This window comes from Phaethon lepturus, unplaced genomic scaffold (assembly GCF_000687285.1).
Source record: "Phaethon lepturus isolate BGI_N335 unplaced genomic scaffold, ASM68728v1 scaffold3130, whole genome shotgun sequence".
Lineage (NCBI taxonomy): Eukaryota > Metazoa > Chordata > Aves > Phaethontiformes > Phaethontidae > Phaethon > Phaethon lepturus.
In genome coordinates, this window is record NW_010509646.1 from 297 (window position 1) to 19607 (window position 19311).

At 38.7% G+C, this 19311-nt stretch overlaps 1 protein-coding gene across 1 annotated transcript in view; it reads left to right on the plus strand.

Annotated features, from left to right (window-relative positions):
* Positions 1-19311, plus strand: part of SMARCAD1 (SWI/SNF-related, matrix-associated actin-dependent regulator of chromatin, subfamily a, containing DEAD/H box 1) — a 44724-nt gene that overhangs the window by 158 nt on the left and 25255 nt on the right. The window contains exons 2-5 of the mRNA XM_010296269.1: positions 5-42; positions 9713-9937; positions 13189-13366; positions 15390-15453. Of these exons, the coding sequence (XP_010294571.1) occupies positions 5-42; positions 9713-9937; positions 13189-13366; positions 15390-15453 (505 nt within the window). The remainder of the gene's footprint in view (positions 1-4; positions 43-9712; positions 9938-13188; positions 13367-15389; positions 15454-19311) is intronic.

The window sequence follows — 19311 nt, forward strand, 5'->3', positions numbered from 1 at the left end:
ACAGGCTAGACACTCCGTCTTCGGATGTGACAGAGATAACTGGTGAGTCAGGTGTTTTGCATGTACTTCGCTTCTAGAAATAAAATAATCGTCTTTTTTTTTTTTTCTCCTTTTGCTTCTTTTACAAATGTACTTTTCTATGCACGCATATGTCACAGCAATTTCCACAAAAGTATGCTTATTTATAATGGTGCTTGCTCTAATTGGCCTTGGGCATTTACAGTCAAGTTGGAGACCTTCTGATAACTAAAGCTGAAATGATTTTTTTTCACTTGAGTAAACAAGCTACAATTTAAACGTTTAAAGTATGTTATGCTTTCCTCTTTATTAATTATCTTTAGTGTAAAATAAGTATGAGTAATATAGTATCTCAGGGTTTTCAAAGGAAAAAAACCCAAACTTTTTGGCTTATAAATGCAACACTACATAGACTTTTCCACTAGAGTCCTAGGCTAATGCAATATGGAATATCACAGATAAAAATGAAAAGAAACAAAACTGTTTCTTTTCAGTTGGGCCTGGTTTTGTAAAGAGCTGAGAAACCTGCTTCTGCTTCTCACAAGCTGATTGTGTTAATAGTTTTGTGGCAGTGTTTGTCCCCTTTTCTTGGCAGTAGCTTGTGGTTTTCATAGAAGTGTGAAAAACTTGCTTGTGTAGTAATTTTACTGGTTTGTTTGGCTGATACACTAGATAGGTGCTGGTTCTGTTTAGATTCATCAGTTAATACTAACAAACAACTAGCAGCTATCAACTGCATAATCACATTCATCAGTAGCTTTTCTGTTACTGAGGGAGTAAGAACGGAAGAACACAATTGTATTTGTTGCTGTTTATTTTATACATTTTGGACATTCCGTGTAACTTCTGATACAGATGTCAAGACACAAGTGTTATTGTGGGGATCAGACAGACTTTGACTATGCATTTAGTCAGTAATGGAGCAACAATATCTGTTGGTGGTGTTTAACTACATTTGTTTTGCATACAGCTTTCCCTTGGTGGAAGGCAGTTTATCATAGTACCTTATCTATGTGATAACAGAACCTTTCATGTACAAGGAGGAATTCCTCTTTTAAAGGTGAGCCGAATCAGCATTATAGTAGGTTGATATTTACTGTTCCATGAATTTCGGTTTTATGCAGGTTGACTGTTTTCAGTTGACAGGAGTGCTCTCATGTTTACATTAGTAAATAGCAATTGGTGCTTTATGTTTAAATAAAAAAAATAAAACCCCCCTGTAAATCTTGGCTTGAGAGTTGCCAGTCTGAAGTAGCCTGTCCACTAGCAGGGAGGATGTTTTGGTAGCAAGGGGAAGTTAACAGAAAAAGCAAGCAAGTGTTGTGGCTTCTGCATGTGTATGCTTTGCAATGGATTGCGTGAAAAACTGGCACTCTGCGTAAGTGCACTCTGGAACAGGTGTCATGATACCTGCCTGCAGTGGTAAGTCACTGTCTTGTGTGGTGTCGGAGTTATTGAATGCCGATACCCTTCTTGGACGGCAAACAAGATGTGAAGTAATGGATAGTGCTGCTTATTTTGTGGCTTGATTTATCGTTGTGATTTTTTTTTTTATAATATTATATTTTTTCCTATAATCTGCTTGCGGACTTGACTCTGTCAGTGGAAGCATGTAGGTAGACCATAACTACCAAGGCCAATAAACTTTGGAGCCTGTTGTTTTTCAAAATACTGTTCTCCCTTGGCTCATATCCTACAAGAGTCGGACTGAGGAGGAGAAGGAATGTAATATCCAATTTAGAGGCATGAGTATGAGTTTAGATATGTCATAAAAGGGAAGATGAAGGGCAGCCTAAAAGAGGAACTGTTGTGGAAGGCTAACTAATTGTGAGGAAAAATAGTGGGAGATGATGGTAGTTACCAGTAAAACAGAGTAGAGTAGAAGTGCAGACAAAATTACAGCAAGTGGCCGACTTACATAAGAGTCCATGGACACAGATGCTGGTGTAGAACTGGGGTGCTAATTAACATGTAAAATTCAGATGTAATTACAAGTACTTTGCATTTACATAATGCTTCATCTTTCACAGATTTTGAGTGTTTAAAGAAGATGAGGTGGTTTGACTTTTTTCCCACGTACTTGCACAGCATTGTCACGTAACCCATTTAAAGGAATTAACCAACCATTTTAAAAATCAAATAACATTTTCTACATCTATGGAAGTCAACTGAAAATAAAACACTCAAATTGTGTCTGCAGGATATGAGGCACTTAAATGTAAAAGAGGAAACTAGATTTGATTAGCAGAGGCCTGTCCTTGTTTCCTAATTAGTGACAGGAAGACAGAAGTTTTCTTCCTTTGGGTCGAAAAAAAAGACAGCTATTTGTGTGTTTTTTTCCCTTGTATTATCATGGAAAAGGTATAGAGGTGACCAGCTTATGGCACTGTGTGCTTTCTCTGCTGATAAATACATAAGTCAAGTATTGAGTTGTTCTGTGCAAGAAGCAGCTTACACCAAGTTAACTAAAAATAACTTGCCCTAATGCTCAATAAGTCATGTGAGGACAACAATTACTCGTATTTCTTCTGAAGACGAAACACAGTGGATTCACAAAATATTGGTACATGAAACTGGGGAAACAAGAGGAGGCTGTTCTTTATTTCACACTTGCAAACAAAAAAAATTGTTAAAGAGCTGATGGCTTCTTTGTCCTACTTCATTTGGTGTCATGCAATCATACTGTGTACGTAAAAGGACTTTAAAAATCAGACTTCTTCCTTCAGGAGCACAAATGGCTCGGCATCATTTCCTAGGTATTTCTTTAGATTTCTGTTTTGTCAGGTGTCCTGAAATATGCATTTAACAAAAAGATGTGATTAATTTCATTTGTCTTGGAAAAAATAGATGATGTCTATTGTGTCATGGAACACCATTATCTCTTTAGCTAATTTTTTGTTGTGTTTTCCCAGAACAAACTAATATTGGTAGCTTGTTCTGCACCACGGGTATGTATGTATGTAATGCTGCTTGTTGCTTTGTATTGAATATAGATACCTTATACTTTAATAAGCAATTTGTACTATGATGGCTAGAAGAATTGGTCATCTTTATACACTTGTGTGTATTCAAAGTTATACAGGCTTGCAGTGACTTTGCAGCTGAGTTGTAGATAGTAATTCTGAACATGACTTAACTGAGGGGTAGAAACTAACTATGGGGGCAGTTATTGAATTATATCTGAAAGATATCTCTTTTCAGAGTTGGAAAATGCATTGGAGTGGCTTACTACAATTTTCTGTAAAAGTTAGCGTTGTTTACTATACACACATTTGGTTTCTATTAGTTTGTTAAGAAAACAGTGAAGCTGTCATCTTAATTTTTCAGTTAGATGCTTTTAATTATGTAAATAGCCTGGTGTACTAAGATAATGAGATTATTCCAATTGTAGAAATGGAGCTGAACTGTATTAGAACTATATAAATTGGAATAATTGTGATCATGGATTTCAAAATGAGGTTTGTATTCAAAAAGCATGCTTACAAAGCTTCAACAATGAATCGAAGTAAAAGTTGTAGATGGAATTAAACTACTATACGTAATCCTGTTATCAATGGTTGATTTTGTTGACATCCTTTGTGTACTATTCAAATATATAACCCAAATGACTGCACTTTCAGGTTATGATGTTGAGAGTGTCACTTGCCATGGGACTGCTTTTTTCATTCTTGTCTATTGTAACTTTCTGTATGATCTAGGGAAGTCACGTCTTTTGCTTATGTCACAGTTCTTAGAGTATAATTCTACTTGAAGCATTTCTGGAAAAAAGTAATGACTGCAATACCCAGTGAACTTTTCTGAGGACTCATGGGAAGATATGTTGAAGTAATCATAATTTCAGAATGGTCTCTTAAGAAGCATCTTAGAGTAGCGCTGATATTTAGGATTATTTTAGCAAATGAAGAAGAGTTTCTTTTGAAGTTGAAGTATTAGTTAGCCTATAGACTTGAGCATGCATTTGATGCTGCTTTCCAAAACTAGGTGGAAATGACTTTCTAGCTGACAATGTTTGTTGTGAAGTGTTAGTAAATGTGGTAAGCCTCTTAAGTATTACCTCAGTTTTGTTTTTATTTGGGAGAGGAGAGGCTGGTTTTCTCTGAGTGTGATGTATGGTTTGTGTAGGAGGTTACATTTAGAATTATAGAGCAATGTATTATGGCTCTGCACTAGGTATATGCTTTCGGAAAGACTGTAGTGAGTATGATTAAAAAAAAAAAAAAGAAAAAATTTCAACTTGAAGTTTTTTCAAGAGCAGCTGAAGCTATGTGTGTGCTGACTAAACTAAAGAAAATATTTGCTCTACCGTTATAAGAACAGTTGGATTTGAGTACCTTCATCCATAACTTAACACTGTTTCCATATAATCGTAGACAGTGTGGAGTCTCTTGGTATGATAACAAAAATCAGTTGTTGTTGGGTTTTGGTTTTGATGTTTATGTCCCCGCTTAGGGATGCTTCTGTGCTTTCTTATTTCTGGCCTTGGAGTCAAACCCTGGTTGTGTGCTTGCAGGCATTCGTTAATAGTCCTTTTTAATCACATGTAATCAGGAAATTCTGCCTCCAGTGATCACATGCTGTGGCAATAACTGTTTAATATGTAACTACTTTACAACGTTATAATTTCCTCTAAATATGAGGACTCCTTATTATATATGTGATTTCTGTTCCACCTTTCCCCCCCCCCCCCCCAATTAATAAGCAATTCTGTTCAGTGGAATAGGTGGAGAAGGGAGAGAAGGAAATACTGCTTTTTTTTGAGAGGGATAACACTTTTTCCAAGCAACTCAACATTTCATAGTTATAGCAGTTAGGAGTTGCCATGAAGACTGGACAGTGATTGCTATTTAAAATAAAAATAAAGTGAGAAGTCACCAAGTGAAACAGTAAATACTATTTTTATTTAAATCTAAACCTCTTCTAAGGTTTATATTGTAAAGAATAAAAATATTTTTAAGACCATGTTATTTTTGTAAACTTTCCGTGTTTTGGTGTTGGGTTTTTTTAAAACCAATAAGGATGCTTCTGAGCAAAGCTATCATGAATACCTGTCACTTGTGTGTCACGCTCCTTGCAGGAGGGATATGTTTGGAATACAGTCTGACCTACAAGACAAAGATCATGAAAACTGCCTTGATCAATTGTCTCAATTCAGTAGAGATGTGAACTTCTCATGTTTCTTATAGACCTGCTCTGATACTTCCATTCACATCTTTATATGCATTTCGTATTTCTGTCCTATTGTGATAGCTCTTGCTTAGATAGCCCAATTTGATAACTTTCAGAATTTTTCTGCTTTATTTTTCCTAGCTAGAGAGCAATTACTGAAATAAAGTTGCTTGCATCTTTATGTTTAAATCTAATAAAAAAGTTTGAGTCATTCCCAAATGATTCCTTTATTCGTCTTAAAACTTTTACAGTTTTCAGGTAAAGCAAAGCAACTGTGTCAAGGACAACATATCTCCTTCCAAACGTGGATAGGTGGAAGAAGGTACCACTGAGGAACTTTCCACTACCAACATGTTGGTCTTGGTTGCAGGGAGGCCTGTTTTGGGACAGTATGTTACTGCTTCCGAACTAGTAATTTTTAGGCCTTCCTAAGTTTACATGTGTATGGACTTTTTGAGATAAGAACACTAGTTTGGAAAGTGAGAGTCTCTTCTAAAAAATCATTACCATAATCCTCTGTCATGTTTTGAAAGTGATATAAAAGGCTTAGATTTTTATCATAACTCAAAATTGAGGCCTTTTATCACAGACGAAGGAATTAGACACCATGTAGCTAATTTCTGCATTTGACTATCAGATTAATTTATTCTAGGCTTTTCTGTGTCTAGTCTCTGCTGGGAAATCAGCTTTGAAAACTGGCGTTATGCTCTGTAGTAACTTGACTCAGCAAGTTTCTTTGTTAATGAATGGAGGCAGAAGAAACTACCTTTATTTCCAGCCAAAATGATAGCTCCAGAGTTAGCAGCTGGGAAAGCACCACTGGCCTTGGATTATAGGCACGTGAGTCTTTAAGAAAGCATTGACACACTAGAGGGGAGAGGATACCCATGATGCTGTATTTACATTATGAGGATGTAAAATCCTTCTATATGAGGGCTTAGACTGGCAGTTTTATCATTACAACTCTCTTGGGAGTTTTGTAGCTGATTTTCCTGCACCTTCCCTGGGTAATGGTCTTGGTCTATTTTCTTATTTGTGATTCAAAGCTCTTTAGTGTAGCAAATGAGTGTGTAGATTTTTTTTTTTTTCATCCATCTGCCACCCCAATCCAGAGTCCATTACTGTCTGTCATCCTTCACTGAGGCACTTAATAAACCATAGCTATTGCTCTGTGTTCTCACCCATCGTCCTACAAGGTAGATCAGATGCTGTCAACAGTGGGGAGCTCCCGTTTCTTCAATACCAGCTGCATAGGTGGGATTTGTTGTGTCATGTCACGGGGTAAAAGGCTTGTTTTTGCACAAGTGGTGGGTGGGGGAGCCTGAATAACCCCATCGGAGGAGCGGCCCCTGCCCTGGCTTCTCCCTGGGCTGTCGCAGGAGGGACGTCAGCCCCATCAGCGGAAGGTGATGCCCATCGCTGTGAGTCCCACAGCAAGGCTGTTGGGAGCACTGTTCAGACCGAGGGGGCTTGGTGCCTTTGGGGGATGGGGATGGGACTTGTGGTAAGATGCCAGTAAGAGCTTTTGTTTGAGTTTGTACGAAACTTGCTATGGTGTGTTTAAGGGGAGGAACTGAAGGTAGGAAAGGGGAGAGATCAGAGTGGCTTGAAGAGGAGCAAGTGTGGGGAAAATACAGGGATAAGGGGATAACAGGGGTCTGTTACATGCAGACAGGTTAGTATACTCGTCTGGCTGCGCCCTGTTCGTGATCACCATAGTTAGTCCTGTCGTCTTGCTAAAATCCTCTTCTGGCTACTTCCCTGGGTGAGGGGAATCGGTTCTGAGTGCACGGGGGTCAAAGTGTCAGCAGCTGGAGTGAGGACCAGGGGTCCCAGGGCCCACGTGTCTGGGGTGCCAGCAGCTGCAGGGACCAGAGTGAGTGGAAAGTCAGGTGGCAGCCAGCGTGGGCTGCGGAGACGTGTGTGTGTCTGTGGCGCTACCCCCCTGCGAGCGAGTGGGGGGACCAGGGGACGAGCCAGCAAGCAGGTGAAGCAGCCTGGGAAGCCAGGGAGGGCCCAGGGCCCAGAGGGTCTGAGTCGCCCATTTGTGCGTGGGGCAGCCCAAGATGAGGGGACCCGGTGCCAGCCAGCAGGTAGCGGGTGGCGAGAGCGACGGCGTGTGTGTCTGCGAGCCTGTGCAAGGGCGTCTGTGCCGACAGCCGGCGTGGGGTGTGGGCCCTGGGGGCTCCTGTGCTCTGGTGCCAGCAAGTGGGGAGACTGAGGCTCCATCCTGGGTGGACTGGGTGTCTAGGGCCAGCGACTGGAGGGGTCCCTGTTGCGTGCGTGTGTGCTGCCAGCGGACGTTTGTCCTGATCAGCCGGGGCGGGAGCAGGAGGCGGCCGTTGTTTGTGTGCCCCTGGTTCTGGGGCAGAGAAGTGAGTGCGGGCTGGGTGGCCAGCAGCAGCAGAGAGGAGGTAAAACTTGCTAGTCACCTGGGAAGCAGGTTGTTCTTCGACACAAAAGAAGGACCAACCCCCTTCTCATTAAACCTGGTCAGTAAGAAATACGGAAATACTAGATTATAGAGATTTTTAGATGGAAATGAAACATGGGTTTCTCTGCTGAAACAGGATGCTGAAACAAGGCAAATTACTTGTTGTAACTAACTCTCTGACAGACTGTGATGTTCTTTTGTGAACTAAAAGCTGAGATGATGATGATGTGCTCTTCCTTCTTCTCACTCCTGTTTCCAAACTGATGGACTAATACCTGGTTAGAAGTATGTTTCATATTTTCGATAGGATTTTTCTGATGCGTAGCTAAGGTCATCTGAAGATTTAAGGCTTCAAAGATTGCTTTTTTTGAACTCTGAACTCTTTTGAACTCAACTGTCATTGAACCCTTATTTACATTTCCTCATGGATATTAAAGAAGTTTGAGTTACACTCACTCCCATCCCTTTAACCAGTGTTAGGCTCCATTTTCAAGTTCTTTTCTTCATTTTCAGTAGTGTGCAAAGTAACACTTGGGACCGTATTTTTTTAGTTATTGACTGCCTTTCCTTTTCAAAGCCAGTATCACCCAGTAGTTCCCTGTGTCAGCAAATTGCTTGTACTTTAGGATTTATCTTTGTTTCCATCAAATGCTGCCACAGTGAGTTTTTTAAAATTTATTTTCTGCAAGATTACTTTCATACCAAAAACGCTCTCTGCAGCTGTCATGTTCTCTGCTCCATGTATTCTTCTTCCTCTCTTCAGTCATATACCTCCAGGGTCCATAATTTGTCTGGTCTTAACCAAAATTACTCAGTTTACCAATTATTCCGGGCTTAATAGTTCTTTCCAGCACTGGCTGTAAAAACTGGTAAAGCGGGAGAAAGGAATAAGGTCTTGAATGTGTGGGAATGCTGCATGTTCAAGTCCACATGTATCAACTAAAAATTTGGTTGTTTTCTAAAGGTAGTGGCAGAACAGTTCTGGCCTCTGTAGGCAATGGATTGAACCATTTGTTTTACCTTGCCCAGGCTGATACGGGAGCATCAGGTTTTTAGTTAGAACCACCTTGGAACACACAATATATGCAGTTAGAGCATATTGTGCCTTAGCTGCCTTTGGTACTGTGCTGAAAGAGGGCGACAGGGCAAAGTCTTAAGTGTTGGCTTTTTGATTTTGTTTTACAGTCTTCTAAGCCTCTCACCACCTCAGGTTTAAGAGCTATTTTTTTATGTCAGGTTTTGTGTAGATTTCCCTGTGTGGTCATGTTTTTCCCCATCTAGATATGCGCATGGAGTTGGTTTCAGGTGTAGCTGATATTGGGGCACTTAGTCATGCATTATTCATGACTAATTCAGGAATTATATGAATAGACTGGCTGCTTATGCTCTTGGCTGTCTTACAAGCATATTCAGAACTGAAAAGTTAATGCATGCTAATGCACACATAGTGGGTCAGTTTTGAAAGTGTCATTGAAGGTAATATATGATTCGTGAGATATCTTCACAGTGACATATCTCAATTATGTATAAATTCTGTATATCCCGATGCTTTGTATATAACATGAAGCATCCTTCTGTATGCTAAGTTTCCTTGTTAAGAATCTTCTGGAGCATAATGTGGAAAAGATTGCTAAGTAGATTATATCTCTACAGATAGACTTGCAACTTACTTGTCAGGTTCCTCAGTGTAGCTTCCTAATTTTCTGCAGTATAACACTGACATTCCCTTTCTGAAAATCAGATCATAAATCAGCCGTGAGATATACCAGTATGTTTCCATCCATGTCCTGATCAGCCTGGAAGTAGTTCAGAGGATTTTGTGAATTGTTTATTTTTCCAAAAATAAAAAATGTATTTGCAAGTGTACTTACTAACCTAAATTACATGATCTTTTAAACTTTGTGGTATATAAATTGTTTGATGTAAGAGGGCTGAGGATCTTCCGCCAGGTAAGCTGCCACTTTTAAGGAATACAGCTTAAAGGAATTTTCCATGCATAAATCCGTAAGTTCTGTTTAAATGGTTGCTGTGTATGAGGAAGAAATCATAGCTATCTGATTCTCTAAGGTATAGATAAATATTTGAAGTTTTAAGTCATGGGTCATTGTCTCCTATCTTTTCTCCTTCTGAAATGGCTTGCACAGGGTACTCTACCATCCCAGAAACTCCTGAAACCAAGAGGACAAAGAAACAATCTTATTTCAAGCGTCGAAGAGGGGTACAGTTCCTGGATGTGTCTTCAGACAGCGAAGAGGAAGAACCAAAAAACTTCAGTGCTGCGAAAGAAAACAGGGCTCCAAGGAGAGATGCGGTTGTGATGTAAGCTTTAAGCCAGTTTTCTGTGATATTTATGCAACCTGATGTGACGTTCTAAATTGAAATACTAAATTGAAAATCAGAGGCTAGGTTCTGGTTTACTGGTTTGTGATTTACATGCCCCTAACTTAAACTTTATTGGGTTTCCCAGGAAGAAGAATCCAGCTCTTAAGCCATTTTCTCAGAGAAGACACGAGGAAGAAGTTTTGTGATGCTGAATGATACGTGTGATGTTCATTATACGTTTGTGCATTTGCCCCTCTGAAATCCTTTTAATGACACTTGAAAGTTTAACCATAAAATATTTTCTTTATTAGTTTTAACTATACTGGAGTTGATTTTAGTTCGTTTGATTTTTATTTTTTTTATGAAACCAACATGGATAGGAAAGCAAGTAGAGCTTCAGTGTGTAGTATGAGTTCCTGAGCTGAAGTTAAGTATTAGTGGCATGATGTTTGTAATGCTTAGTGAAAACTTTTTGTAGTGATTTGGAAATTTATATTTTTGAATAAGCTGGAAGGGAAGAGAATAGTGTACAAGAGTCATTTGTGTGGGTGCTAAAAAGGCAGCATTGAGAGTGCGGGAGAGACAAGATGTAGACAGACATCTTGTGCAACCAGTTGGAACGGTTTAAAGAAACCCCTGGTATTTATTACCTGCTAGTTATATGTCTGTGTGACCAAAATGTGGTAATTGGCTGTTCCCCTTAAATGTTCTTCTGCTAAGCAAAACAAGGTGGCCTAACCTGCTTATTTTGATAATCTGGCTGAACTAATCTGCAATAAACTTTCATGGGAACAGCAACCTTAACAGGCATAGTCTCTTGGCTTATTTTCAGACCTTACACAGATCATGGAGTTACTGAAGCTTGTCAGCAGAAATGAAATAATGCTTTTCCTTGCTGCAATTATCTGAAATTTTTGAATTTTTTTTAATGCATCTTTCTCGAAGTTTCAACCTAAGGCAGATACTTGGTAAGAAAAAAACCCCAAACAACTAGTAGTAAGCAGATTGAACTCCTGTTTCTGTCTATGGTTTAAGTTGTAGATTGTGCAAGGATACAGAGGTGGCAAGTTTGTTGCATGCACCGAGTTGACTTGTGTGTAGTGCTGTGTAAACATAGTTACACTGCTTCTGGGATCAACCTGATTTGGAAGCAGTACAATTGGTTTTGTACCGCGTGGAGCAGACGCTAATAAGCCATGCAGGATCCAACTTGCAGAGCCACAGCTTGCTATTTCTATACTGTATTCCAATTACAGGGAGTGAGAGACTGGCAGCAAAGCGGCTCCTAGTGGGATTGATGAACATAAGCTACATCTTCTTGTACGCTTCATTATTCCTGTGTAGCCACTGTCCCAGGCACCCTAGTGCCCAACACTTTGGTGCAGTACATTGGCTCAGGTGCTAATCGATGTGTACTGAACCCACTAAGCTGTCTCACAAGTGGTGTTCTGTTTGAGCTAATAAACTGGAATTGAGAGTGTGGCAGGAGCTAGCTTGGATCTGGCCAGGCTTATGAGTTCTGGCTTGTGCTGAATTCAGCCTGGCTTTGCACAGAATCAGTCAACTGAGTGTCTTTGCACTGTGCATTTTAGTGCATGTGTTACCTAGCCTTTGGGCGTTTTGTGATTAGTATTTTTTTTTCTTTTTGCAGGGTGTCCTAGTCCCCCTTATCCTGAGTAAGGGATAGAGCAGAAAGCTCAGAGCAGAAAGTGTGTCTTTCTAAAAAGGAAGTGTGCTGCAAGCTTCACTACCAGAGTCACTATCTGGACTCTGTTGGAAAAAAGCAGAACTCTAACACAAGGTTTTGTGGGTCGGAGTCATACTTGTTGAGCAGTTAAATGAGTGTTTCTTCATGCTTGATAAGAATGTGATTATACAGAGAGGACAAGATTTATGATGTGTGCGGCTCTGGCTTTGTTGACAAGTATCTAGATGTTAATCCCCGATAGGAAAGGATAGGATAATTGCGGTGTTACCATTTCCATTTTGATTTTCTTTTTTAAATGAAGTTTATGAAGAAATTTTTTTCCTTAGCAAGACAAAAAGATCTGAAATACGCTAATAGAATTTTAATGTACCATTTCACTAGTATTTTTTTAAAGTGGAGTCTGAATTCACCTTGTGAAGCTTACAACTAGATGGCTTGGTGGATTGAAGAGGAATTTGGGTTATTGTTTGTTTTGATTTTTCTTTTTTTTTTTTTTTTGACTCTGAGGGACAACCAGAGTCCACATGGCTGTGTGTGCCTTTTGAACAGGATAGGGAGAAAAGGATTATTTGATGAGCAGTTGTTTCAAAATAGTCTGCATCTTCTACCTAGATGGCATGTTACTACTTACATCAGAATTGTATTGCAATCTGCCTGTTGCAACTGCTAAAGATACAGTGAGGAAGAACAGGTTTGTCGTCAGTCTTTTACCTATACCTGTGTAAAGAGACCTGCAGGCAAGCCTTTCTGATGGTGAAGTCCCTGTGAAATGTCAAACTCCATACAGCTCAATTAATTTTCATTCAGAAAAGGAGATTTTTATGTGTCTATGGAGGACAGTAGGATGGGAGGAGACCTGTGCTTATGTTCAGTCTTGTCTGTGCAGCTGAATATCATGAAAAATATGTAGGGATTGCTTTTCCTGTGGGTTAGCTCTAATAATAAATCTTCCAGTAGATTCAGGACTTTTCTTTTTTCAGAAGGGTTCTTCCCATGCTTAAATATTTAAGATGCTGTGTAAGGATCTTTTGAATTTTCTTTCTCAGTGAACTGAGAACTAGGACAGAGAGTTGATAACTGCCCTAGGAAGTTTTTACAAAGAACTTATCCACATCTGTTTATCTGTTGGGCAAATAAATACTATCAAGACTGTTTGAGGCAAACTTGAGATGGTCTGATGTAATTCAGGTAGCTGAAATGATGAAATATATTAAGATGGTTATTGCTAAATTGGCAAGTAACCTTTTATAGCACAATATGAGGATAAGTCATGGTACTTCCCTTGTCTGTTCCTTCTTTCCTTTGCTAGTTTGAAATGTGTTCACTGCAAACAGAAGACTTGACTTAATCATACATGCTTTATTTTGGCCTGAATAAGAGGTATCACTTTGGGTATGAGTTGATTCAGTGTTACTGAATGCATCTAAACATGTTTTGTCTGATCCTGCTGGGTTTGGTTTACAGTAACATTCTGGTGGAGTAAAGCATTCATAAGCAAAAATAAATTTTAATTCTTTTTCTCCTCCCCCACACATTGTAGCTCTGAACAGTCTGAAGATGATGAACAGCCTGAAGATGAACTACCCCAGCTGGCATATGTAAATGGTGGGGATCAGTTGCCAGCTGTGAAGAACGGTGTAGAGGAAGACCTCAGAGATGCAAAGCTGCAAACACTGAAGGAACTTTTTCCCCAAAGAAGTGACCAAGAATTACTGCAAGTAATAATGCTCTGTGCTTTTGATTTATTTTGATGACTGTTTTGTAGACAGTATTCCTAAGCCTCTGGCTTTATTAGAGGGAACAGCCTTAATTCTTATTAGCAGAAGAGTATACCAAAGTAATGTATTTTAGGGGTACTACAGCCATGTAACACTCCCATATACACATGCATACATACACAGACACTTATGTATACATAAAAATGAATATATACACACACACACTTCTTTTACATATATAAAAAAAACCCTTTAGATCAACTCAGCAACAGTAAATGCCAGTGTATAGAAAACTTTTCTATTCTTTCTTTCTCCTGTGACATTTAATCTTGGTTATAGCTGTCTTGGTTGATAACTATTGATAACTGCCATTGTTGGAGTGCAACTAGCTGATTAAATGCAGCATGAGTGTAATCATTGCCACCTTCTCTAGTACATGAAACATTGCACCTTTGCCTTTATGAAATTTAATACTTGAAGCCTTCTATACTTCGTGAGGCAAACAGAGAGTAGGTTTGAACTTACTATAACTTATTCTGATTATGCTGACATGTGAACCTGAGATACTCTTGGCCATTGTCTAACGTACAGTACAAATCTACAGTAGCACTATGGGAACTTATTACAGAAACATATTTTCAGCACAGTAAAATATATTTATAGCAATGTTACTTTTCAGTGCTGATATGCAACTAGGTTTTTGCTAACTTTAGTTTTCAAAGCTAAATGTGTTTAAATTAATCTGTTAAATTTCCTGGCTGTTGAAATATCATTAAAGAAATATAGACACTTTAGTGGTGCTCCTTGCTGGGTGTTTTTTTCCTAGCGAATCAAGCTTTATGTTTAGGCTTTCTACTGTAGGAAGAAAGAAGGGGTTGCAAATAGCAGTTTTGGAATTTTTCTCCTGGACGTTGTAATTAAATTTACATTGTAGATGTTCAGAATGCATGATGTTTCAAGTTTTGGCCACATAGAATGTATTTAAACCAAAGAGTGGTAACAGTTCATTGTAGCTTAGAAACCAGCTAGAAATGACACATGGTGTGTCTCACTGCTGTTTTGTGACTTCAGTGGTGGTTTTAACCACTCAGTGATATGTAGTACTGATGGTATTTATTCTCAGAGGAGTGTATCAGCAGAACTTTGTAGTACAGAGAGGCTGTGCAAATTTTTATCTACAGTTATATATCCACAACATTTTTGAAGGAATACAGAGGAATATTTGGCAAATCTATTGCTCCTCCTTAAGGATATGGAACAGTCTGTCCTGACAAACCCTATGCAACTGCTGAAGGCCATTAAGGAAAAATAATGAGCCTTTTGAAAAGCAAATTTTGAGTTCATAGCAAAGTCATAAGATGCTGTTCACAAATGTGGACAGACACTTGAGAATAGGGGTTCCTCATAACTTCATTTTTTTTGTGGTGGGTTTTTTTTGTATTTGTAACCCTTAGGCCATTTTTTTTCTGTTGCAGTTATCTTACTTCAAAAGTCTCCACATAAAATAGATCATTTTTACAAATTAATTGTAAGATTACACATGGATGGAGAAAGAATCTAGGACCGCAAGGAAGTATAGATAAACGTTGGGGCATGTTATAGGTTTCATGCATGTACTTTCAGGAAGTCGACCGATGTGACATAACAGTATACAGACATTTTATGAGTTAAGAAATTAGGTTTTTGGATCATCTGGTTTTGTGATAGTAACATTGAATGGTTTCTGGAAAAAAGCTTTTAAGTGAACCTGCATGATATGTTTGTGAAGTAGGAAAAAAAATGATAAAAAATGAGACTGTATTAAGTGTTTTCCAGTAGATTTTTTTTAAAGTGTTTCCAAATACAGTTTATATGATCAGTCCAGCTGATTTGGTACCTGTTAATTTTGTTCTTGGATTTTACCATACGTGTATTTTTGGGGTGTTTTTTAAAGTGTATTTCAATCACTATGATCTATTACTGTCCTCTTTGTTCAACTGGATTAAATCTCACCACTTAGCCGTTGGCTTCTGTCTTTTTGCAGTTGGTAGAATCAGCACACACAGTGGATGAAGCAATAGCTGCTGGTTTGAAGTTCAATGAGGAAGGTATGTTTAACAAAAAACGAAACTAAAATTTAGAAGCTGTAGCTAATTCAGTGATCTAAACTTGGTTGGGAGGTATTTAAAAAGCGGTAAAGCATGTGCTAAAAGTTAATGCTATTGTTTGTTTGTTGTAATAACACAAAATTGAACAGGCTTTGCAAGGGGAAAAATGAAAAGAGGATGTGGACCAAAATCCAAAAATAGGACAAAAAAGGGGAATTTGTTCTGTGAAGCTCAGGATTGCTTTACATGTGGGTCCTTAAATGATTTCTGTTCTTTCTGGTTCCTTCTTTGCCCAGAGGTTGAGGCAAATAGTAATGGGTTAGCAATAGTAATTCTAAATGTTGTAAGTGAGAAATCTGGTGGTATGGAAAAAATATACCGGAGTATGTACCCACTCATAACTAGATATTGTTTGTGTTAAGGCCCATCACAATTTTCTCTTCAGGTTGACTTCAAGACTTGCTTGTAATTCTGAATAAGAACCATGGGTCTTAAACATTTAGACAAATCCCCATGGTTCTCTAGCAAAACGTTCCCCTAACCATGCCTTTGAGCCCTCAGAGCTTATTTAGGGCTTTTTGTTCTGCATTTGAATTTATGCAGTCTCATGCTGTTACCAAAACAGATTAAAAAAAAAACCTAAACCAAGAAGCCCAACATATGATGCGGGAGTGTGTAGAAAATGGTAAAGTGGTAAGCGTGTAAAAGGGTCATCATTCTTGGCTTTGGGTTTGTTTCTTGACATCACCTAAGTCGAGGGTTAAGTCTCTTGTCTTATATTAATCTTTTTCACTGATTTACTAGGGTTGGTGGAGGAAGAGTGAAAGGTTGGTATGTATATTAATGTCATTATAAAAAGCTGATCCATTTCAGCAGTCTCCATCTGTTTGCGGTTCAGTAGTGCATGGTTTTCCTGAGAGATCTTCGTGGTTTGGATATGATGGAAAAAGCTATTTATGATAGCTCTTGAATATTTTAGTTGTTCCAAGTGGTTCATGTGTCTTTTCACGCAGTATCGTGTGGATGTGGAAGCAGTATGTCTAAGAAGCTCATGTGCTGAGGGAGAACAGTTATTCTTGCTTTCTAAAGTAGAAGGTTTTTTGCTAATTTGGTTCCCCCTGTTGTACTTATCATATGTTCATCTCCTCATTTTTATATACAACTTCAAAGATTTTTAACAATTATTGGAAAGCTTTAAAACAATGGGCCAGTTTTAATAAAGGGTTGCTTTTGTGGTTTTGGTTTTTTGTGGGTTGGTTGTTTTTGTTTGGGTTTTTTTTTTAACCCAACCAGCCCAACATTTTAAATTTATCACTGTATGCATGATCAGATTCTGTAGATGGGAATTTTAGGATGCTGGCAATAGAAAACTAAAGCTGGCATATTTTTGAGGTACACACTACTTCTGAGTGCTGCTGCTCCTGGAAGATCCCTTCCTGGAAGGCTATGATTACTTTTCAAGGGTTTTGATTAATATTAAACCAATTTAAACTAACATATATCCTCAAACTTTGTTGCAGTTCAGTGTTTGAACTAAAACACTTCAATTTCTGCTATGTAGTCCCTGCCCTTTGGCCATTTTTGTGTTGATCTAAGAATGCTGTTTCGCATCTTTTCAGTATGAGCCCACAGAAGAATCTTCTTGGCAGCAAAATTCTCACTAATCACAGCTGTTACATAAAACATTTGGTTAGGAGTAAGCATGCCTGACAGTGATAGTATAAATCACCTCATTTTGGAGACTTATTTTTTAAAATAGAGACATTACTGAACATCTGCTTATCTATGTCAATTTATGATACACTTCTTGTGAAGTGCTGATTGTGCGAGAGGTCAGGGACAAGATACAGTTTTGTGAAGCATGGCTTTGCTAAAAAAGTGTGGTCAAGTTGTCCTCAATTTTTTCTGTCCTTTCAAAATGACAAAAACTTGGTTTTGTAGTTTGAATTCAGTAGCTGTATATAGCTAAAACAAGAAGCATTGCAGATGACTTATAGGTATGAAGATTAGATGTGACGCACTGAAAATATGTGTGTGAATGAAAGACATGAAGTTATAGTAATACCTGCTGCTTGTGATTTGTTTCTGGTGTTGTTTTCTGTACATTTTGAAAACCATGAAATCAGCGAAGATGCTTCTGAGCTGAAGCCTCATGTAAAGCTGCTTTATGTTCACTGCTTTTTGAACAGGCAGAAATGGCTGTTTCACTTGTAATGGCAGGGGAAGTCACAGTAATAATGTTTTTTGTAGTGGTAGCAGCAAATAAGAAGGGAAGTAATTACAGACTCTAAATTTTGAAACCCTGGAGCTGCTTCTCTCATTGCTCGTTAATCATAAAATTTATAGAGAGAACAAAGACTTCTCTGGAAGGCCCAGTGTGCCCTGCCTCCACTCCAAGGAAGGTTTCTGTCTAGCAGTAATAGTTTCTTCATCCCCTCAGTTGTATGCTCCCTTAGCACAGGAAGGAGTAATTAAGCGTACCTTGCAAAGTTAATGTCTTCAGAAAGTTGGGGGCTTTTTTGTCGTGTGCAGGTGTGGTGGGTTTTGGAAGCCTACAGGTTAATTTTTAAAATAATTCTTTGTCGATAGGTTCCTGAGACCCACGATTACCCATATCCTTTGCTACAGTTTAATTGCTTCTGAAATTGCTCACAATTTGGCTTTCTTCAAAGACTGTTGAGTGCTTAGCCCATGACTTCAAAGGAAGGAGATCTTTGAAATACTCTTACATGGAGCCCGTGCATTTTTTAGGGCAAAGAGTTTGCAAGGTCACTGTTAACATTCAGAATTATCCATCCTGAATGCAGTTTTGTTTGAGACTAAGCAGTAATAGCATGAGGCCTCCATGACTTCTAGTGCTTTACCCAATGGCAGCCTGACAACCCTTAGTTTGATATCAAGACAAACGCACGTTTCTCGGCCTTAAGCTAGTAGCTTGGCATTTCCTGGCAGTATTGTTAAAAAGGGTTCTTGACCAGAAAGGTCAAGGTCTGAATGGTGAAGGAGAGCTGCTTCCTCTCCATTGACACATTCTCTGGATGCTTTGAACTGTGCCTCTTGTATACATTTATACCTATATATAGAAATACATAGATTTTTGGAAAAAAGTCTTATCAGTGCTTTATGGTATCTCTTGCCAGATCCTTCATTTAAGAAAGAATTGCTGATGCCTTACTTTTCTGCCTTTGGGATGTTTTAATGATGTATTCTTTAAAGATATTTGTATGTCACCTCTATGATGTCAGAAAGAGTGAATGAGTTTAGTACAAAATTTATTTGAAAGTATTTCCACACAAAATGTCTTTTTGTGCAAAGATGTGGCTACTTAATTTTCCACAACTAAAGCTATGTTGATCATCCAGGCAGTCTTTTGGATTGGAAAGCAAGCGTGCTGGTTTTTACGTGCGTGTGTGTGTGCTTGTTCACTGGTCTCCTTTGGCAGTCTGGGAGAGGAGGTTGGCCAGAGATGCTGGTATCAGACTTCAAAGCTCTGCAGGCACCTACTCTTCAAAAAAAGATTTAACTTCCGGTACTATTTCAGATCATGGACTAGGAGTTTTTCCAATAATTTGGTCTGGTAACAGTTGCTGCTTCAAGCAAAGCCAATGTGCAGAAATAGACGTAATGTGTTCTTGCCTTCGTGAGCTGTGCACGGTGGCAATCAGAAAATGCACCTGACTGGGCAGGTCTTAATGCTAAGATGATAATCTCTTGATAATCACCAGCAGCCCAAAATATTCAGAAAGTTCTGGCTCATATGAACTATTCATAAGTAATATGGTTATCACTGATACTTAGTTATCACTGACTTAATATGCATAGTTTTCTTTGACATTTGGATTTAATGTTGAAAACTCT